The sequence below is a fragment of the Pseudorasbora parva genome, chromosome 2 (genome assembly GCF_024679245.1).
Source record: "Pseudorasbora parva isolate DD20220531a chromosome 2, ASM2467924v1, whole genome shotgun sequence".
Lineage (NCBI taxonomy): Eukaryota > Metazoa > Chordata > Actinopteri > Cypriniformes > Gobionidae > Pseudorasbora > Pseudorasbora parva.
In genome coordinates this window covers 2,592,953-2,616,153 of record NC_090173.1, presented here as the reverse complement: position 1 = coordinate 2,616,153, position 23,201 = coordinate 2,592,953, and the positions used below count along the sequence as shown (strand labels likewise).

Here is a 23,201-nt window from a genome sequence, read left to right as displayed (position 1 = left end):
TAAAAGTCTTAAAGCGGCAGGCACACAGAAAACTCAGAGCCTTTTATACACAGAGAATATGGATGTGTACTTTTCATCCATCTTGAGGTTTCCAAACATAGTTAAGAAGGATTTGGATGGATCATTGTGGTCTTTATCACAAGTTCTAATCAAAAATAGTCTTTTTTCATATCTCTGGACCAGTAGGTGGCGCAGTGCCGAAATGCATCAGATGGCCTCAGGTCCAGTTTGATATAGCCTTAAAGGGATAGTCTGTAAGGTTCTTAAGTGGTCTCATTCTCCCAATTATAATACAAATCTCCAAGAAGTTTTTATAAGTTAAGAAAATATCGAATGCCAGTAAGAAGGTGACCTCCCACAGATCTGATACAGGATGCCTCCTATATGTAAATAAGTGCTCGCCTTCACAGATGTTGAGAAACCATTCAAACACAAACTCTGTTTACCCATTTGTGACCCCCCAAAGAAGGGGCCAAAATCTAAATATAATCAAAGAAAACACCATTTGGTGACCTATTGAACTATCTGGGTATTTAGGGAAAGGTGACACACAACTTGGCGAATCTGTACTCAGATGTCCCGCACAATTGACGTGTGTAAATTGTTACGTTTGAATTTATTCTGAATTTATTCAAATTTATTTGAATTTATTTTCTCAAAGTAGATTAAGTGAAGACTTATGTTACCGCAAATCTGCGTCAGGTTAAGTATCGGACCAAAAGTCTAGTTGAATGGAGCATAGGGGCACACTAACTGAGATTTTGGTATTCTGACTAAACCTTTGGCATTAATTCAAGTGTACTTAGACTGTAAAGGCTAAAACGTAACTTCCATTTAGGATAACAATAATGTTGATCGACCAATCTAAATAGGGTAAGCCTTACCTCTGTTTAAAGTAATTTTATTCTAATTAAATGTACGTGGGTTACCCACGATATGACTAAATCAAAACTACTGTTGGAAGAATAATATTGGTCAATTATATCTATAAATAGTGGTCATTACCTTTGATTAGAACTAATGTTATCTTTATTCAAGTGTATACAGATCTATGGGGACTAAATAAAATATTTTCTAGAGAAAGCTAACATGAGAATAAAAGTATAGTCATTTACCTCTGTTTAACGTCCAAAACTGACGAGTTTGTGATCGTAAGACCTGCGTTACAGCTGGCGCAAAGATATTTAAACGACATAGATTCTTAATGAAGGAGTAAAAGATATAAAGTTAAAGAGTGAAATAGAATGTCGAACGTATAATCCAAACTTCTAATGTACTAAGATGGAGTCAGATTAATAGGGAAGTAATACAGATAACAAATGCATTTCATCTAATATTGTCTCATTGTACAAAAGGAAAGACAGTAACTCGCAGAGAGCCCTTCACCCGCATCATTGGCTGCCGTCCTTGGACCAGTGAGCGGGCTTACATCCACCCAAAAAGGATAATTCTGTCATCATTTACACACCCTCAAGTTGTTCCAAACCTGAATGAGTTTCTTTGTTCTGCTAAACACAAAAGAAGATATTTTGAAGAATGTTTGTAAAAAAGCATATAGAGCAACCATTGACTACCATAGTATTTTTTGGTCCGATACAAGCTGGTCATCCAGAGATATGAAAAAGGACTATTTTTGATTATAACTTCTGATGGGTTTGTCCAAAAATCTTAAAAGTGGTCTCGTTAGGTCCTGGGCCTCATGCCGAGTCAAATTTTTCAAACATTGTCCATTTTGCTAGCTCGCGTTTATTTGAAACCATGCATGAGAGTCACAGTCATTTCTGCATTATTAAGAAGACATAAAAGATAACAATCTCTATGATTCTCTTGAATATTAGTTTTTTTGCTTCTTCAAGATCAATCACATATAAAATAGATATAAAATACACATATATAAAATCTCCAGATCACCCACTCCTACAATCAGCCAACAACAGGTCCTGTCACTCATCATGGCTGTTAGGAAAAGTGGTTTCTCCACCGCATGGATCCTCATGTGTTTCTTCAGGAGTGAAACTCTATCCACACCGATCACTCCTGCGGCTTCTTTCTGCTGTGGATCCTCTCGTGTCTTTTCAGATGTGATGTCACGCCGAATCTCTTGTCACAGTGTGAACACTTGTAAGGTTTCTCTCCAGTGTGGGTCCTCTGGTGCAGTTTTAAATGTCTCGCTGAAATAAAAGTCTTCTCACACTCAAAGCACATGTAATTTTTTACACCAGTGTGTATTTTCTGATGTATGTGTAAACTTTGCATCAGTGAGAAACTCGTTCCACACACAGAGCATGAATGTGGCTTCTCCTTCGTATGAACTGTCAGGTGTTTCTTCAGGTTTGATAAATAATTAAAACTCTTCCCACAGTGATCACACTTGAACGGCCTCTCTCCGGTGTGGATCTTCATGTGAGCATTAAGGTTTTGTCTTCTAGCGAATATCTTTTCGCATTGATCACACATGAACGGCTTCTCTCCGGTGTGAACTCTCTTGTGAATCTTAAGACTTGCAATATCTTTGAAGCTCTTCCCGCATTGATCACATGAGAACGGCTTCTCTCCGGTGTGAACTCTCTTGTGAATCTTAAGACTTGCATTATCTTTGAAGCTCTTCCCGCATTGATCACATGAGAACGGCCTCTCTCCGGTGTGAACTCTCTTGTGAATCTTAAGACTTGCATTATCTTTGAAGCTCTTCCCGCATTGATCACATGAGAACGGCCTCTCTCCGGTGTGGATCCTCATGTGACGCTCAAGATTGTTTCTGTTTGCGAATCTCTTCTCACACTGATCACACTTGCATGGCTTCTCACCGGTGTGGATCCTCATGTGACTCTTAAGATATCTTGAATCCATGAAGCTCTTCCCGCACTGATCACATGAGAACGGCTTCTCTCCGGTGTGGATCCTCATGTGTGCTTTAAGGTTTGTGGATTCCAGGAAACTCTTCCCGCACTGATCACATGAGAACGGCTTCTCTCCGGTGTGAATTTTCATGTGTCTTTTAAGTTTATCAGATTTCACGAAGCTCTTCCCGCACTGATCACATGAGAACGGTCTCTTTCCAGTGTGAATGCTCAAGTGATCATCAAGACTTTGTTTGTTTGAGAATCTCTTTTCACACTGATCACACATGAATGGCTTTTCTCCGGTGTGGATCCTCATGTGACTCGTAAGGTGTGATGAAGACGTGAAACTCTTCCCACATTTATCACATGCATGCGGCTTCTCTCCGGTGTGCCTCATCATGTGAATCTTAGGGTGTATTTTTTGTGTGAAGCTCCTCGGACATTGATCACAGGTGAACGGCTTCTGTCCAGAGTGAATTCTCATGTGACCCTCAAGACTTTGTTTGTATGGAAAACTCTTCCCGCACTGATCACATGAGAACGGCTTCTCTCCAGAGTGGATCCTCATGTGTTCCGTTAAACGTATTTTTAATGCAAAGCTTGTTCCGCACTGATCACATGTGAATGGCTTCTCTCCAGTGTGGAACATCATGTGTTTCGTAAGATTTGGTTTTTGTGTGAAGCTCTTCCCGCACTGATCACATGAGTACGGCTTCTCTCCAGTGTGGAACATCATGTGTTTCATAAGATTTGGTTTTTGTGTGAAACTCTTTCCACACTGATCACATTCGAACGGCTTCTCTCCAGTATGAACTCTCATATGGACATTCAGATGTTGTTTGGTTGTGAAACTCTTTCCGCACTGAGTGCAGGTTGTAGATTTCTTGCCTTTTGTTTTCTTTATAAATGTCTTTTTAGTCTTTGAGCGACTCAAAGGTTTTTCTCCAGGTTTGACATGATGTTCCTCCTCCACTTCACTCAGTTCTTCACTCTCCTCGTGCTCTTCCATTACGTCTGAAATCAAATAAAAAATTATAATTTAATGCAGTTAGTGGCACACTTGAGACCTTAATCCCAAGTGATAGTGTTCATAGGGGGCGAGGCATTGTTCAACTCTGCCAAAATCAATTAGGAGACGTTTGGGCATCAGTTAAACTTAAGTCAGAAGCATTTCTACTTAAAACTGTGACACTCAGGAAGTGCCATCACGTGGGCTCTTTCTGCCACATGATGGGAAGATAAGAAAATAATCTTAATAAATTGTCTCAGTATTGACCGCATACATCAACCCTGTTACCAAAAGAATAATAAGCTCTATAATTATAAATAACTGGGATAATACAAGTCAAGAACTATGAATAAAATTGCATTGTTCTTATTTTGACACACTTAAGACTAGGGATGGGTATCATTAAGGGTTTAAACTACTCACACTGCTTATCAATCCAGTACTTTAAAGGCCAACTCGTTTAAAGGAAAATTTGTGTCCCCTTATTACCCATCATGGACCACCCCTCATTTTTAAGCATTGACTGAGATGGCACTTAAGTGTTGTGAACTAAGGACTACAATGATGTCAACCTCAGCCTCTGAATCAGCCGATAATGAGCCTGAAGTCAGAGGCATAACACTAGTCATTTAATGTTATTATTTAAAAAGTAATTTAATTAAAGCTGAATTTTTTTATAGATGCTAAAACTGTTGTGGTATTATAACAATGTGGAAGCGATTGGGAACAACAGCAACTCAGCTACGAAGTGGTAGGCCATGTAATATCCCAGAGCGGGGTCAGCGCATGTCACAGTGCGCAGAAGTCACCAACTTTCTGCAGAGTCAATAGCTCCAGACTTCTGTGGCCTTTAGATGAGCTCAAGAAAAGCGTAGAGAGCTTCATGGAATGGGTTTCCATGGCCGAGTAGTTCATCTAAGCCTTACATAAATCACAGTATACTCACTACAAAAATCTAGACTACACCACTGAGTGAGACGTGTTCTCTGAGCGACCAATCACGCTTCAGTCTGACAATCCCATGGATGAGTCTGGGTTTGGCGGTTGCCAGGAGAACAGGACTGCATTCTGCCAAGTGTAAACTTTGGTGGAGGGGGATTATAGGGCGGGTTGTTTTTCAGGGGTTTGGCTTGGCCCCTTAGTTCCAGTGAAAGGAACTCTTAATGCTTCACTAAGACATTTTGGACAATTTCATGCTCCCAAGTTTGTGGGAACAGTTTGTGGACGGCCCCTTCCTGTCCCAACATGACTACGCTCCAGTGCACAAAGCGTCAGCCCATAAAGACATGGATGAGGAGTTTGGTGTGGATGAACTTGACCCGCCTGCACAGAGTCCTGAGCTCAACCCGATAGAACAGCTTTGGGATGAATTAGAGCGGAGACTGAGAGCCAGGCCTTCTCGTCCAACATCAGCGACCGGACCTCACAAATGAGCTTCTAGAAGAATGGGCAAAAATCCCCATAAACAAACTCCTAAACCTTGAGGAAAGCCCTCCCAGAAGAGTTGAAGCTGGTATAGTGGCAAAGGGTGGGCCAACTCCATATTAAACCCTCCGAATTAACAATGGGAAGTTCATGTGCACGTAAAGGCAACTTTTGGCAATATAGTGTATATCGTCTTCGGTACCAAGTCGTGATGAAGAATTTAATTTATCCTATAGAAAACAATTGTAGAATTAGTTAGTAGGGATGCACCGAATATTCAGCCACATAAACTGATACTGCACTTTTGGGCCATTTTCATCACCGAAACAATACGGGCAAAATGTTGTGATGATGCAAACAGAAACCGTGACCTGCATGGGCTTGTCTAAAGCAACATGTCTGCGGTGTGGACGTATGTGGATCATCTCACATCTGATGACGCACCTATAATATAGGTTGTAACTTGAAACTAATGCTTTGTGTATGTTTCTGTCGATGGATATGCATACTGGCTCCTTAGTGATAAACTACAACAACAGCGATAATAAAAGAAAAACGTGGGCAAAAGAGTCTCTCTTTGTAAACTTTGTTCAATGTAGGCGAGTGCTGTCGTATGTTTGAATATAACCAGTAATTTACGCCATCATTTCCCGGGTATAGACATAGAAGATGTGAATGAGAACTCACTCGCACTGTGAGAAGATCTGTCTCTGTGCACTCGTCCCAAAACGCACACACGTCTCAGAGTGCGCAAATATTGAGTTCTCTTTCAAGTCTTGCGCTTGAATGGACAAACTCACACAAGAAATACTGTAATTCCTCAAATAAAGACCGGGGCCTTTATTTACCTGAACTGCCGATGGGAACCGGCTGTTATTTGAAGTAGGCTTTTATTAGGGGCAGGCCTGTATTTCTAATTCCATCTGTTTGAAATATAACTGCTTTATGTAAACCGTTTTCAATTTAAAGTGATCGTTCCAGTGGACAAATATCATAGATTTTTTTAAGAAACATTTGCAAAAATATCACCATACAACAACATAATACGCATTTTTTGTAACTCCGCGCGCAACTCCGCATCCGAAGATGAACGAGGTCTCAGCGAATCTAGCCGAGCATGACGTCTCATCACACCGGCCCCCAGTTTGCACATTAGGTGCTTAGATTTACTGAATGAGCCTAAAAAAGCAGAAATAAGCCATTTTAAATAAAGATCCAGGGTAAATAAAATAAATAAATAAATAAATAAATCACGACATTAAAGTTTAGTGAAATTAGGAAATATTTAAGAGATTGTTAATTTAGTGCATATTTTGTTCTCATGTCACAAGTAATAATATCAAGCCAAGGTTTACTGAGTTTCACACGATTCTTTTGTAGTGTGGTTTTTGGTGAAATGAACTAAAATAAATATCATCACCTGTGCACGTTAGCCCACTTCTACTCAACGCTTTTACCTGTTGGTTTATAGAACAATTACTCCGAATCGCCCTCTGTCGTTTCAGAGAATAGCACAAGGGCGAGCACGTCGTTTGGGGAGGAGCGCGCGGCGCGCAGTCAGCGGAGACTCGCGCAGCGGAGACAGGCGAAAGTATAAACAAGGCTTGAGATGCGGCGCTGTACGGAGCTGAGCTTCGAGGCTTGGGTGCGACACCCTAAAGACATAAAAGAGACGAGAGGCTAATATTAGGTGCGTCTTAATCAGCTCCCTAGTTCAGTAGTCAGGGCACTGATCAGGACATACCAGTAAGTCAATGGGCTGATCCCTGATCAGTGCCCTGACTACTGACGGAGCAGATTGAGACGCACGCATTGTGAAGACCAATATTTGTAGCCTGCCTGTATTTTCACAGATGTCCCATCTCTCATAGACTACAGTAGCCAATTTAAAATGGCACATGCATCCGTTATATTCTCAATTTAATTTACAAAGCAATCCCTGTAAAGTGTTTAGGTTAACTATAGAAGAGATCAGGATTAGTGTGTGTCGCACTGGCATGACTCGCATCGGGGCGCATGGCATAAGGATGGTTTCGCATTAAATTAACGGCATTTAGGAGATTATCCACTCATTTTCCCCTCGGCCTTTATTTGAGACCGGCCTTTATTTGTTCGTGTTGACCACGCCCCCGGCCACTATCAGAGGCCTGGCGTTTAATTGACTACAGGCTTTTATTTGAGGAAATACGGTATGTCAACATGTCCATCTTGATGAGTATCCTAGCAAACATAGTCTGAATATGCCTTAAGTGAACTTTATATAGTCTAGGAAGATGAGCATATCCATGCATTAGTAAAGGGGCAGTAGCCTTTACTGCTTTCTGTTTAACTCTTTCCCTGCCAAACACGGAAATTTCCGTTATTTGTGAGAAAAACGCTTCCAGGCCAATAACGGAATTTTCTGTGTTTTCACTGTCGGGCGCTAGGGGGCGCTATTGTGCATCTTCTGAATCTCCTGATCAAAACACACTCGAGTAAGACGCAGTGAAACGAGCGATCGCATGTAATCATATGCATATGAAAAATAAAGTGATTATCCTCATTAAACAGCATATGAATCAAAACTGCCTAATGTTACTGAATGAAATGTGGACCCAGGATGAGCTACAGGACTGTGTAAGCATTAGGAGTGTTGATGGACATGCTCAGATATTCATAAAACAAAATATTTTATGGGCTATTAAATCTTTGTGAAAATTGTCAAAAACCCCGGCGGTGGCGGACAACTTTTTTAAAAAACGCTGGCGAAAGAGTTAATGTCAAACAGAAGATAAGGACATCACTCACTGCTCTTGATTGAATAGCTTGTGTAGGTTTAATAAGAAGTAATCTTTAATTTAAACAGTTAAATATCCAGTTATTTTACATTTGATTACTTTATTTAATTCCTGTACCTTTCTGCAGGCCAGTAGGCCTGTACATTATTATTTAATGTAGCCTACACATGAGTGAGGTCAAGTTAAACATCTTAGTATACTGTGTATACTGTATACTTTAGTATACTGTCATATACTGTACATTGTTGCAATGTGCTAAATAAATATTTGATTTCCTCTTTTTCGGTTTCGGCCAAGAATTTTGATTTCGGTGCATCCTCTTTAGTTTGCAAAGAAGTTTTTTTAGGCCTCATGGCCTTCATGACTGAGCGAAGTCTCACAGGAAAGTCTCTGTCAGTCGACATCTGCACTGATAGTAAAGGCTCTTTTGGTTCACATGGCCTTTAATGTGTTGTTCTCTTGATAAAAATAATGATGAAAAATCCCTTTGTGGCACATTTAAAATATGTTTTTGCAGTAGATAAGTTGGCAGTCGGCCACAAGAGAACAAGATAGCCTGTGAATGAAGTAACTGTGGCGAAAGTGTTGGGAGTATTTGGGAGATTCCAGGAAGAGAACGGAAGGAGAGCACCTGCACATGAGATCCTCTGTTAAACTGTATTAAAGTGTGACGGGCTGTATTCACAAATCATTTCATCTTAGCACTAAGAGTTCTCCTAAAGAGCAGTAGAAGTTATTTGATTAAACCCATTCCCAAAGCTGCTGAGAGCAACTTTTACATAGAAGCGTTGTGGAACGAGGTATCATGTTGCCATATTCAAATTGTCATATTAAAATAAAGATTTTAGGCTTTTAAGTTTAAATAAAGTAGGCTAAGTATCACTAACTAAACAAATACTTTGATTATGAAATCCAAATGAAAGGAGCATTTCCCTCCATAGGCGCAGACACGACTGCAGAGATGACGAGTCAGAATCGTCTCCTTCATCGCTACAGCCCAACTCCGACACTAGTTTATCAATCAACAATTAAAATAGATGTCTACTTGCTATTTTTACATGTATAATTATAACAACATTACTGCGGACCAAAGTGCTTCACACAAACACAATAAAAAGAGAACAGTCAAACAAAACAAGCAAATTAAATTCAACAACTAAACCATAAAACCAAACTGAAATCAAGACAAAGAATTTAACTCACTTAGACTAACATATCCAAAATCATGAATAGGCCTGAAAATATAAATGATCTGAGAGATGACTTAGGGTGCTTTCACACCTACCTTGTTTGGTCCGGATTTTCGGACTTTTCAGTTTGGACCTGTAATAAGGTTCTTTGATGGAAGGAAGGAGGCGGGAACCGGCGAACATTCAACAACTTTTATTAAATAAACAAAACGAAAGTAAACCGCGGGCAGCCCCTCATGGACGACTGCCTGCACACAAAACAAAACTGTCCTCGCTCGTCCTTGACTGGTGTCGCTCGTCCTTAAATGCCTCCGAGCTCCCTCATGAGAGGACTCGAGACCGGTGTGGCTCGCAGGTGGCGCTCTTTCGATATCACGTCCCCGGTCTCACTCGCTCCTCCCATGTCTCTCCCTTGTTCACCTCGCCACAGGTACGAACCAAAATTACAGGTGTGAAACCTCCCTCAGACCATGGTCCAGACCAAACAGACGAAATTTGGTCTGACGAAAAGAGGTAGTCTCGGTCCGGACCAAACTGAACAAAGCTTCGGTTTGTTTCTTGTGTGAAAGCATTTTCTGTAAAGTTCGGACATTTACAGGACGTTCTGGTGTAGGATTAGTAAAAAAACAGGTTAAACTCACAGCACACGCAGTGATGGAGCGCGCAGCATTTTAAACAGAACCGCTTGTGTAGTCAGCTCGCGTGATCTGCCGATACTGTGGCTTTTCATAATTTAGCTCTGGGAAGCATTTAATATCGTGTTTCTGTACCCACTCCTTCTTAAAACTAAAATTAATATTAATTAATTACTGACCTGATGAAACGATTGGTGTGGGAGGGGCTGATCTGATGATGTGATTGATGTGGGAGGAGCTTTACTGATGATGCGACTGCTGTGGGAGGAGCTTCACTGATGATGAAATGCAGTAGGAGGGGCTGATCTGACAAAAGCAAAAATATATCAGTTACTAAGTTTGTTTTGTTGTTAATACTAATAGACAACAGAATAAAAATAATTTAATGTCAATTTTGACACAAATAAATAATGGAAAGAAATAAAGTAGAAAGGATCAACAAATACCGCAGTACTTTCTCATTTACAGGAGATGTGAAGACATCATCATAATAAATGAGGTGAAAACAGGAACTATTGAGATGAAATAAAGAGTCTTTTCAGCAGCTCTGTTAATATTGATGAGCCTCAGACTATCAACACTCATTCAACAAGACATTCAGGATCATCAGCAGATCATCTCACTTTATTCTGACTGTTTGCTCTTACAAACACATTATTACACTCAGGATATATGACTAAAGACTTATAAACTGCTCTACTGAAAGATAATACTCTAATATCTCACAATATGCCATTAAAAAACAACACTACACTCAGATCAATACTTACCCTAATATATCTAAATGAATCTAAATATAGTTCAACTTTCTAATAACTACTATTAATGTAATAAAGTAATTAGATCATTAACATATTTTGTACAGAAAATGACGATGATCACAAAACCTTTAAAACATTTCCAAATGAACATGTATTTCTGAAGTCTCACGTGGCTCATTATAGGCTAGTGTGAGTATTTTAATAATGTAAAGCAACTAGCTTTAAAATGTGAGCTCAACACTTGTATAATTCCCCTCACATATCTCAAACTTTGCCTTTTGACTTGACCTTCATTAACAGTTCTCACTCAAACATTAAAACAATCACACACACACACGATCCCAAAAGCACACACACACTCACTCAGGTCTGAATGAACTCAACACATGTTCCTCTCATGCTCGCTGCTGCTGCACTAAATGTCTATTTCAGGAGGAAGACGCTCAAGTAGCGCTGAGCCCGATGAGAACAATACAGACATGACCTGTCGCTTCATCAAACTGTATAAAGTGTGTGTGATGGTGTGTAAATATGAGGAGAAATACCGCGAACTGGCTCGACTTACCTCAGAGACGATCGCCGCTGCTGTTACTGAACTTCTGAACGACAGTACGGGCTGACTGACTCGCTGCAGCTGTGTGTGTGCGTGTGTGTGTGTGTGTGTGTGTGTGTGTGTGCGTGTGTGTGTGTGTGTGTATTTTAGGTTTTGCTGACAAATGCGTTGGCCAATCGGAATCTGTGAATGGAGAAAATACTATTGTGCAGACTTGGAGCAGGCTCATATAAGGCTCAGTTTCGCCCTGTTTAAATCGAGCTGTCAGTATATCATCATTTTTCCTGTCAGTGTCAACTTGACATTACCAAGGCAACATAACCTGTTATAATCATGACATAGCAGATTAATGACAAACTTAAGAAACTACTTATCTTTATTCACATTACATTAAACTGTCATGTGATTGGTTTTGGCTGTCGTGACGCCATTATAATGTCATCATTTTTTTATGACCACTTTTTTTTTCAGTGGTACAAATTGAATTTGTAATTAAGATGTCATTAAGTGTTAATACTCTGTTAAATTGTTTTATAACAGTGTCATGAATATTTTTCTTGACCTAAACTATGGCGTCATAGAGGAAATCGTAATCCTGGCTCTTATCTAATATTTGTTAAACCACCCTTAATGTTGTCAATATGTAATACAAATATGCCATAATTATCATGTTGTAAGTGTATAAGTGTGTGTCATGTTTTTTAGAGTGTATACTGTGCAATTATAACCTGCCAACTCTCACGCATTTGGCGTGACACACACGCTTTCGGCTCTGTGTCACGCTCTCACGCCGCCCAACTTCATCTCACGCCAATTTGCCAAACCTGCCTTTTCTATTAAACAAAGCCAGGCCTATAGCTTTTTTATATGGTTATTAAGTTTTAATGCGAAATTCAAACAATAAATAGCATTTGGCGCTAATGAAAGCGGAGTGGCATCATGCTCTCATCTGCCGGCGGCGCGCACAGTCACGTGGATCATGGAGCGCGCAATACTTCTAGGGCTGTGTCAATGCATTTGAATGGCTTACACAGATACACAACAGCTTAATAATAAATAAAATAATAATGCGTTCGATTTATATAGCGCTTTTCAAGGCACTCAAAGCGCTTTACATTGAAGGGGGGAATTTCCTCAACCACCACCAATGTGCAGCATCCACCTGGATGAGCCATATTGCGCCAGAACGCTCACCACACACCAGCTGATTGGTGGAGAGGAGACCGAGTGATGAAGCCAATCAGGAGAGGGGGATTATTAGGAGGCCATGATGGACAGAGGCCAATGGGCAAATTTGGCCAGGATGCTGGGGTTACACCCCTACTCTTTTTCCGAAAGACATCCTGGGATTTTTAATGACCACAGAGAGTCAGGACCTCGGTTTAACGTCTCACCCGAAGGACGGTGCTCTTTGTCAGTATAGTGTCCCCATCACTATACTGGGGCGTTAGGACCCAAACAGACCACAGGGTGAGCGTCCCCTGCTGGCCTCACTAACACCATCACTATACTGGGACGTTAGGACCCACACAGACCACAGGGTGAGCGTCCCCTGCTGGCCTCACTAACACCATCACTATACTGGGGCGTTAGGACCCACACAGACCACAGGGTGAGCGCCCCCTGCTGGCCTCACTAACACCATCACTATACTGGGGCGTTAGGACACACACAGACCACAGGGTGAGCGCCCCCTGCTGGCCTCACTAACACCATCACTATACTGGGGCGTTAGGACCCACACAGACCACAGGGTGAGCGCCCCCTGCTGGCCTCACTAACACCATCACTATACTGGGGCGTTAGGACCCACACAGACCACAGGGTGAGCGCCCCCTGCTGGCCTCACTAACACCATCACTATACTGGGGCATTAGGACCCACACAGACCACAGGGTGATCGCCCCCTGCTGGTCTCACTAACACCATCACTATACTGGGGCGTTAGGACCCACACAGACCACAGGGTGAGCGCCCCCCGCTGGCCTCACTAACACCATCACTATACTGGGGCGTTAGGACCCACACAGACCACAGGGTGAACGCCCCCTGCTGGCCTCTCTAACACCATCACTATACTGGGGCGTTAGGACCCACACAGACCACAGGGTGAGCGCCCCCTGCTGGCCTCACTAACACCTCTACCAGCAGCTACCTAGTTTTCCCAGTTGGTCTCCCATCCAGGTACTGACCAGGCTCAGCCCTGCTTAGCTTCAGTGGGAAACCAGTCTTGGGCTACAGGGTGATATGGCTGCTGGTTTTGTATAGCTTCACTATACAGATGTTTACAGCAAGTTTTGTTAAACAGTACAGCTTGTGCATTGCTTAGTAAGTCAGCCATATTCACAGGATCGTTTTATTAGAAGAGTGATAGAGATGCAACATTGTTAACATTATTTTCATTCTTGAATTTAGCCTTCAGGTATATACTAATTGGTCACACACACTCATACTCTTTGATGGTCAAATGTGACCATACACTGTAACTATTTTTCAATTAAATAAGTGTTCTATATTTTAGTTCAATAATCTTTATTGAATATTTTGATGAGATCTTTTGGTACTAAATACATTTGTGCAATAATTGTTGTCAATTTATGACCACTTAAAATACATTTCTTCTAATATTTGTATTATTTATGTTTTAATTTGTGTAGTAATTAAGGTTAAAATAGAGAATTCCAATTCAAGGAGGTAAATTAGATTCATTTTGTTGCTTAAAAAATAATAATGCTAATTTGTAATGCCATTATAGGTGCCTTATGGCTCTTTAATAAATATACATTTGAATAAATCTTTAGATATGATCAAACACTAGATTTATTTAAATGTGAAATTTTAAAACGTTAATAACTTATGCATCATATTAGGACTTAGTATCCTAATATTTTTAATGAATAATGAGACTTATATAAGCACACACAACAAGTGAATATTAATGAATGCGAGCACATCATTTGACCCAAGAAACGTTTAAAATAGTGCTAAGACAAACTCATTTTTCCTTATTATGTATACATACTACATATAAACTGATACTCAATTAAGTTCGAAATAGACCCCCCCCAATCACACAGCCAACTGTGATTCCACTGTGCTTCTACTCCCAGAACATTCAAAGGAAATCAGCCATCTTGGTTGAGTTCACTGGAGTTTAAGAGCATGAAAAGGCGGACAGCTTGACATGAGGCCGTGAGAAGGATCTTGGGAAAGTCTGGGACAGTTACGGCCTTGGATCAATCAAGACGATAAGAGCCTAACGTCTGTGGGAAACAACAGTAGTGAAGACTGAAGAGCTCTCTTTGGATTCTGATATGTCAGTAAACCCCTGACGCCTAGAAGCCCAGAGCTGAGAAACCCGAAGAGAATCCAGAAACATCTGCTATCTCAGAATTAGGCGTGGCAAAATGGCTCGATAATGTCACCTACAAAATTACAATTAACGTCATTTGCGCTACGTTTCACGTATGAATATGAAATTGGGCAGACACTTGTAACTGCCCAACACCTACAAAAAAGTCCCTGTGCAAAATCTGAATACAAAAGAGTGTAAGGCCGCCCTAATCGTCTCAATGGAGGCTAACGATTGGCTGGTGAAGGTCGCTGCGCGTTCGGTCTTTTCAGCTGGGCAAAGGATTTTATTCCAATTCCTCTTTATCTGACTCCATTTAATCATAATTTTGAATTTAGGTTAGAATGCCAATTGGGTATTTGCTCATTGATATTTAATAGTTAATCACACATTTAATTATTCTGTTTAACCCTTTGTTGAAATTATACCCGTTCATAACCTGAATAAATCCAGAGCAAGTCAGAATCAATCAAAGTGTAACAATTTATTAACAGTCAGGTATGCTGTGTTATCTTGAAACGTCCAGCATTACGGGCTGACCTGACTACAGAATCGAGCCCTGATCTCTTTGCAACATTTCCTTAAATACCCAGAACCAGACGCAAAAACTCTTGCTTTAAATCTGCTGTGTCGTCATCAGAGCCAATCGTGGATCAGCTGTGATGTCATCAGAGCCAATCGTGGATCAGCTGGGATGTCATCAGAGCCAATCGTGCTGATTCACCGCATGACAGCGATCACGTGTGTTTCCTGTTTATTCGAAAACCTTATGCTACGCTAATGCTCACAAATCATTTTTTATAACAGTAAAACGTATCGGCATCGGTCTGCGCATCGCTGGGTGAAGTCGAACAAGCCTGATGTGAGTGGTGTGGGAGGAGCTTCACTGATGATGTAAGTGGTGTGGGAGGAGCTTCACTGATGATGTGAGTGGTGTAGGAGGAGCTTCACTGATGATGTGAGTGGTGTAGGAGGAGCTTCACTGATGATGTGAGTGGTGTGGGAGGAGCTTCACTGATGATGTGAGTGGTGTAGGAGGAGCTTCACTGATGATGTGAGTGGTGTGGGAGGAGCTTCATTGATATGTGAGTGGTGTGGAGTTTATCTGATGAAGTGATGTTTTTTTACTAATCGATACATGTTTGTCTATTGTAGAGTAACTGATATTTTATTGTTCACCCTAAAAGTATATTCTGTTTCTTCATTTAAATAGTCAGATATCTAAAAATTTTGAAACGAAATGATGTAATATAAATTATAGATATAAATAATGGTAAGGACTACAGTTGAAAGCATAAAGATAAAAAGTAAATAAAAAACTGCAACGTAATCTGCTGACTAAACTTTCGTCGTGGTGACGTAACTAGTTGTGTTGTGTCACCTGGAAAAGTAAAATTCCCGTATATGTTGTCACAACGTAACATTATAAAGTTGCCAGTTAGTAACTGCAAAGTTGTGGCAACGTCATGGATTAATAACTGTGTGTTGGTAATCAGTTGGTAATTTTTTTTAATTATTTATTTTTCAATAGGCGGACATGCTGTAGTTTATCCTAATTTATGTCCTCATTTGTCCAAACTAATTTAAAGGGGCGGTGAAAGGCTGTTTCATGCATACTGAGCGTTTTACACCTTTAAAGACTTGGATTCCCATCCTAAACATAGACAAAGTTTCAAAAACTAATGTTGGACGTTTGATGGAGTATTTCTGTGTCAAAAATACTCCTTCCGGTTTCTCACAAGTTTTTTTCGAGTATGGCTCAGCTTAACGTTAATAGAACGGAAGGTCCTTGTATGGGTCGTACGGGCTCTTCTCCCGGAAGGGTGCGCGCGCGTGACTAGAGCGAGAGAGGAAATGCACGCTAAACACTCTCAGGGGCAGATCCAGTCATCCGCGAACACGTCGCGCCGCGCTCCACTTTATTCCTATGGGTGACGTCGAGTGACTTCAACGCTTCAGCACAGCATTCCGGGAAGGCAGCGCTGCATTTGAACAGATTTGAATGCAGAAATGACGGGAAGCTTCACAACATCGCTTCAGTCGCATCTCAAAGTGGATCTCCACACTCCAAGAAGTGTGTTTTTGACGGAGCGGTCCCAGCGATAAAGGTTCGGTCCTGCTTTGGAAGCAGCCGGTGAGTAAAACTGCTTCAAATGTCTGTGCTGTCGGCTATCGTCACGTGAGTAAACATCAGTAAACGACACGATCACGTGCTTCGTCTTTCAAATGCGCTAACGGACTCCATTGTTGTTCTATATATAAGTTAACGTTACACTAGTCTGACGTGCAAAACCGTTTTGCTTGCTACTGCTAAGGTTTACGTTAGTCACATACAATAGTCCATAAACCGAATCATGTCCACATAAACTGCGAGTAAACACACACAAATGTTGACAGCTCACTAAATACAGTCCATACCACAGAGATGGACGTCCTGCTGTTGCTGTTTCTATTTCAGCCTCCGAATTAGATTCTGGATCATATCTATTAGCTGAGATCGATAGCAAGGGTTTCTCCACGCTTGAGGACGTCACCGCTTTGCGCGCTTGTCATTCTTTAGCTCCGCCCACACGATACGCCTCCAGGCGCTCTGTTTTTTCCGGAAAGACTCGGTACAGCCCATATTTCTTTTATAAATATAATAAAACTAAAGACTTTTCGGAGATATGAAGGATGCAATACTACTCTATAGGTAGTCAAGATTGACATAAGATTGACTGAAACTGAGTGTTTCACCCCCCCTTTAAAGGCTATTTCAATGGATGTGAATAACGAATGCAGACTTTAGTTCATTCAGTTAATTTATTTTGAAAAACACACAAAAACGAAGAATAAAACACCCAAATTATTAAACAAAAACATAGGAGATACAGCAGAACATGAATAAAAGCATTCACGATGCTCTGTGCTCGGCATTATAATGTTAAACATAATGTATGCTGTGCTGGCATCTGTTGACAGCAATGAAATGAGCTTTAAGTGTGAATTTACAGGGGATGTGAAGACATCATCATAATAAATGAGGTGAAAACAGGAACTATTGAGATGAAATAAAGAGTTTTTTCAGCAGCTCTGTTAATATTGATGAGTCTCAGACTATCAACACTCATTCAACAAGACATTCAGGATCATCAGCAGATCATCTCACTTTATTCTGACTTCATTATTCCACTCAGGATATATGACAAAAGACTATTTAACTGCTCTTCTGAAAGACAATGCGGTTATTTGTGGATAAACATCAGTAATGCCACCCTCACAAATGGACTCTTCCAGACTCCCCCTCCTCTGCTCGTGATGCGGACTGCTCCAAAACTTCCCGGAGAACAAGAGTTCAGACAGTGAGGATGCAGAGATGTGCTTGTGTATAGTTATTAACAGTTAAAGTGGTCAGAAGGGACAGACTTTGTGGATTATGTGTAAGTATTGTAATCAACTCCGTCGCCACTAAGGGGCGCTATGGAGCTATCTTGTGGATTTGCACTTACGCTGCCACCACCTTTAATTTTAACCCGGTTTGGTCCGGGAGGAGCACTCAATGCACACAAGAGCCACCTGATCAAGAAAGTATACACTTTATTAACAATAATAGCAGCCTTCTGGCATTGTCACATTTGGCTATCCTGAATACATACACTGGTCATTTCATTCCTTTCTACAGTGCACACACTTTAAAAATGGACACCCAATACACACTCAAACTTCACAGCAACCAATAAATAGTGGACAATATCATAAACACAGCACACTAAAACCCTCTTAATATAATAACCAGTACACATAATCAGCCTACAGCATTTAACGGGACATGCGCACACACAGCTGACCAGGACAGACAATACACAAATGAATGGATAGATAAAATAGTTTTGGACTTCCCTGTCCGTGCCTGACGGCACCCCGCCGTCACTGAGAAGACACGCCCTTCTCCTCCGCAGCAATATTAGGGGACGTCTTTCCTGAGTGAAGCCTGTCGGGGTCCACCTATGTTCACTTTCCTCTCTACCTATATGTTCCCCCACTATCTACCTCCGGGCCAATAAGTGGTACCCCGGTGTTCTTCAGCGTCGGTGGTGCTAGCCAGCCACGAACGCCACAAAACGGCCCCTCTTTCCCCGTAGACCCTCCAAGCTTGAATCAATCACGTCCGTATTCAACAATACATTGTCACAAGAAGCCCGTGTATTCTTCCCCTCCCCCTCTTTTAAAACCACACAACAATTATAAATTGTCCGCAGGTGTGCTCATCCAGCTTGTCCCTTCTCCCGTGTTTGTCACTCTGGATGACGTCACACATCCCAAACGTGCAAATCATTACACTACCCCCTCTCTTGAAAACATGGACTCGTCCTCGAGTCCTTACTCGGTTCCAGCATAATCTTTGAACCACACAGGGGGTCTCCGTGTCCGTACAGGTCGGCCCCCCTCTATATTCTGGGCTCTTGCGCATTCAGGCGTCCCAGAGTCTAACACAATTGGCAGGGAAATTTCTTCCGCCATAGACAAGGTTGGCGAGTCCAATTGCCCCAATGCCACAGACACTTCACTCCTCGTTGTAGCAGATAAGGAGGGCTCCCCATCTGTATCAGGAACCCCAAGGGAACAAGGCTCCTTAATGTCTGAAATTACAGCAGGGGGATGAGACCCTACAGCCTCAACAGGGAGCTGTACAGTTTGAGAGCCCCCAACAGTAGTAGGCGACACGGATGGAACAGATCCTCCAACGGGAGAAGACGAAACCCCTGGATGAGCCCTCTCAGTGGCCCTGGACCAAGCAGGTGGATGGAAATCAACCGCAGGGATATCAGGTGGCCGTGACCGTCGGAACACCCAGCTAGACCCAAAGCGTGGACCCTTTTCTTTTCTCCAAGTAGTCTGGCTAGGTATAGTCTCCTGGTCAGTTCCGGTCCTATGGCCACCCCAAGACTCTGCAACCATAGAAGGAACATGAGGTTTTAGTTGATTAAAATGCACCACATGATCAGCGCCTCCTGCTTCAAGCTGTATTCTGTACAGAACTTCTGATACCCTTTCCAAAATTCTATATGGACCCTTAAACCGTTTCTGTAATTTTGGGCTCACCCCCTTCTTTCTAGCCTTATTCTTTAACCACACCAACTCACCTACTGAGTAATACTGAAATCTGGCTTTAAAATCAAAATGTAGGTTTTGATGTTCAGAAGCTCTAGCCTGATGATGTTTCACTGATTGTACCACGGTAGAGAGACTTTCAGCTACCCTCTTCACATACTCATTTACAGTTGTAAATCTCTCCTGACCATCTACACCCATCATTATATCAATGGGCAGAACCATTTCTTGGCCAAACAGAACTTTATAGGGGGGTAAAACCTGTGCTGGAATGGACACTACTCCGATATGCCATCATCACATAAGGCAACAGAACATCCCAGTTCTGCTGATTATCGTTTACATAAAAAGATAGCATAGAAAGCAGAGTACGATTAAATCTCTCAATCATTCCATCTGACTGAGGCTGGTATGGAGAGGTCCTTGTCTTGTTAATATCCAGCAACCGGCACAGTTCCCCAAACAAATTTGATTCAAAGTTCCTACCTTGATCAGAATGTAGGCTTCTAGGGGTTCCATAGTGACACACCCACTCCTCTACCAAAACTCTAGCTACTGTTTTTGCCTCCTGGTTAGGGAGTGGATATGCCTCAGTCCATTTTGAAAAATAATCCCCCACCACCAAAACATATTTGTTTTTAAGGGTCGTTTCAGGCAGGGGGCCTAGTATATCAAGTGCCACTCGTTCAAAGGGGCGAAATGTCACAGAAGGAACGAGGGGGGCACGAGGGGGGCACGAGGGGCAGGACCAGTCTCTTTACGAACCGCACACTCAGGACATTCCTGACACCAACGCTTCACATCTCTATGCCACCCCGGCCAATAAAAACGATCTCCCACCTTTCCCTGCAACTTCTGCACTCCCAAATGAGCCCCAGTAGTTACATTATGCAACAGCCCTAAAATTTCTGGCACCATAGACTGTGGAATAACAACTTGGGTCTTAGCCCTCAAACCTGGTTTTGCAGGTAACACCCTGACTAACCTCTGCCCTTGGACCTGTAGCTGTTCCCAAACCAAGGCATACTTTTTAAGGGATGGATAAGCGTTCATACTCTCCTGTCTACTCCCACCCTGATTCTTCAATTTTAACAGCAAACTCAGCTCCGAATCACTCTGCTGGACTCTTGTCAGTTTAGTCTCTTCTTCTCCCTCCCTTATTCCCTGCTCCAATATCACGCCCTGCTCCAAAGCACAAACTTGAACTACAGGTTCAATTTCTAACTGGTTAACAGGGCTAATGATGGCATCCCCTAAATACGCAGGCAACCTTGACAATGCATCTGCATTAGTATGATCCTTACCAGGCCGATGAACAATCTTATATTGAAAGGCAGCCAATTGTTCCAACCAGCGGGCCAGTTGGCCTTCCACCCCCTGAAAATTATGCAGCCACCGGAGAGAATTATGGTCTGTTCGCAACAAAAACTCTTTCCCCAAAAGTGTTTGAAATATTTTGTAAATGTGACCACACTTAACAATTCTTTTTTTGTGGTGGCATACTTTCGTTCCTGTTTACTCAAGGTTCTGCTAGCGTATGCCACCACTCGCTCCAGGCCATCCACTTCCTGGGACAAAACAGCTCCTATCCCGGCATCACTTGCATCAGTATCTAAGATGAAAGGGCGCTGGGGGTCGGGATACGCTAAAATTGGAGCAGTAATAAGACAAGATTTCAACTTATCAAAAGCAGCCTGACAACCACCATCCCACTGAAATCGTCTACCTTTTTCTGTCAGCCTATGCAGTGGTCTAGCCCACTCTGCAAAGCTCTTTACAAATCGTCTGTAATAAGATGCTAAGCCCAAAAAACTTCGTACCTCTGTCTGGTTTTTAGGGGTTGGCCATGCTTGTACCGCCTCCACTTTACTAGGATCAGCAATCACCCCTTCAGCTGAAATAACATGACCAAGGTACTGCACCTTGGTAGCAAACAAGTTACACTTAGAGGGCTTTACTTTGAGATTGGCAGTCTGTAATTTGGACAAAACATGGCCCAGCCGCTCCAGATGTTCCTCAAAATTTTTACCAAAGACTATTATATCATCCAAGTATACTAAGCACACAGACCATTGTAAATCTGCCAAGATTAAATCCATGAGCCGTTGAAATGTACTTGGACTATTGGATAGACCAAAAGGAAGAACGTTAAATTCAAATAGCCCCTGTCTAGTTATGAATGCAGTCTTGGGGCGATCTTTAGGATCTACTTCCACCTGCCAGTAACCACTGGCCAAATCCAGGGTAGAAAACCACTGGGCATGGGTGAGACTATCTAATGCATCATCGATGCGTGGAAGAGGATATGCATCCTTTCTCGTGACATCATTTAATTTGCGATAGTCAACACAAAATCTCAACCCGCCATCTTTCTTTCTCACCGGAACAACAGGGGCGGCCCAAGGACTGCATGATGGCCGTATAATGCCGCTTTCCTGCATCTGCTTCACATGGTCTGCTACCTCGTGTTGCAGATGAAGTGGTACTCGACGAGGGGCCATTTTAATGGGATTTGCATCACCTGTATCAATTTGATGGAGGGTCCTATGGGTCCGTCCTAGATCTGTATCATTCTTGCTAAAAACAGAGAGATAGTTATTTAACAATTCTTTAATTAACTTTAACTGTGTTGGTTCCAATTCCCTGTTTTGCAACCCCAAATATTGTAACAGTACTTCGGCTGTCCATGGTTGCTCTGAGTCTTTAAATGATACTGGGGTGTTAACTGCACTCTCTATTATCTGAACATCAGTACAGAGGGTTCCAATGGTCATCCCTCTTCTTAAGGTAAGTTCATCACTTGTTACATTAATGACCCTTAGTGGCAACACCCCTTTTTCCACCCTACATAACACACGGGCCACCAAGACATCTGTAACCAATCTATCAGAGGGTTCCAACATTCCTTCTATACACTCTAATCCGACCGCTTCAACGTTACCAGGAATTATAACCTCTGTCCTTGGAGGAACAATCACATCCTGCTTCACTGACACAGTCCTGGTCTTATTATTGACATTACCCACTAGACATGTGCCGATTTTCCATAATGCGATTTATCACGATAATGAATATGCACGATATTGTTATCGTGAGCACTTTAAAATATCGTAAATAATAATTTATTAACAATTTATAATTTTTTTATAATGCACTCAAGAATACTTTGCCCATCAACCGTATAAATGCTCAACACCGCTGTATTCTGCGTCAAAGGGACACCCGCTCAGATATAAACAAGCCCAACGTGCGTTTGCACATGACTGAACCGGTGAAGGAGACGCGCTGCTGAAGTGCCGCTCAGTGACAGCAGAGGGCGCTGATGAACTGCAGAATGCAGCCGGTTACCCCGGAAACCAGCAAACAAACAAAAAACGCATGTAGTTTTTAAAACAGCCATTCGTTTTTTGTAATCTCAATGTTGTTCATCACAGCACCAAATACTTAATACTTAAAGACTTAATAGACTATTTATTTTCAAATTTAAACATTTTTATGTTTTAATCTGGACTACAACATACCCTAATAATTAGAACTGTTCATACCCTAATAATTAGAACTGTTC

At 41.8% G+C, this 23,201-nt stretch overlaps 1 protein-coding gene and 1 pseudogene across 1 annotated transcript; both read right to left on the bottom strand.

Annotated features, from left to right (window-relative positions):
* Window positions 1-1,280: 1,280 nt before the first annotated feature.
* Window positions 1,281-11,279, bottom strand: LOC137090209 (zinc finger protein 160-like). The gene is made up of 3 exons (XM_067454043.1): window positions 11,206-11,279; window positions 10,059-10,185; window positions 1,281-3,857 (listed from the first exon to the last, which is right to left on the bottom strand). The coding sequence occupies exon 3, from the start codon at window positions 3,850-3,852 to the stop codon at window positions 2,032-2,034; it is 1,821 nt and encodes a 606-aa protein (XP_067310144.1). The 5' UTR covers window positions 3,853-3,857; window positions 10,059-10,185; window positions 11,206-11,279; the 3' UTR covers window positions 1,281-2,031.
* A 2,056-nt stretch (window positions 11,280-13,335) lies between these two features.
* On the bottom strand, window positions 13,336-13,452 carry LOC137056938 (5S ribosomal RNA; annotated as a pseudogene).
* Between the last annotated feature and the right edge of the window lie 9,749 nt (window positions 13,453-23,201).

What these genes read in the sequence shown, in the direction of transcription:
- LOC137090209 (XM_067454043.1), bottom strand. Translation starts at nt 3,852, where the DNA reads ATGGAAGAGCACGAGGAGAGTGAAGAACTGAGTGAAGTGGAGGAGGAA.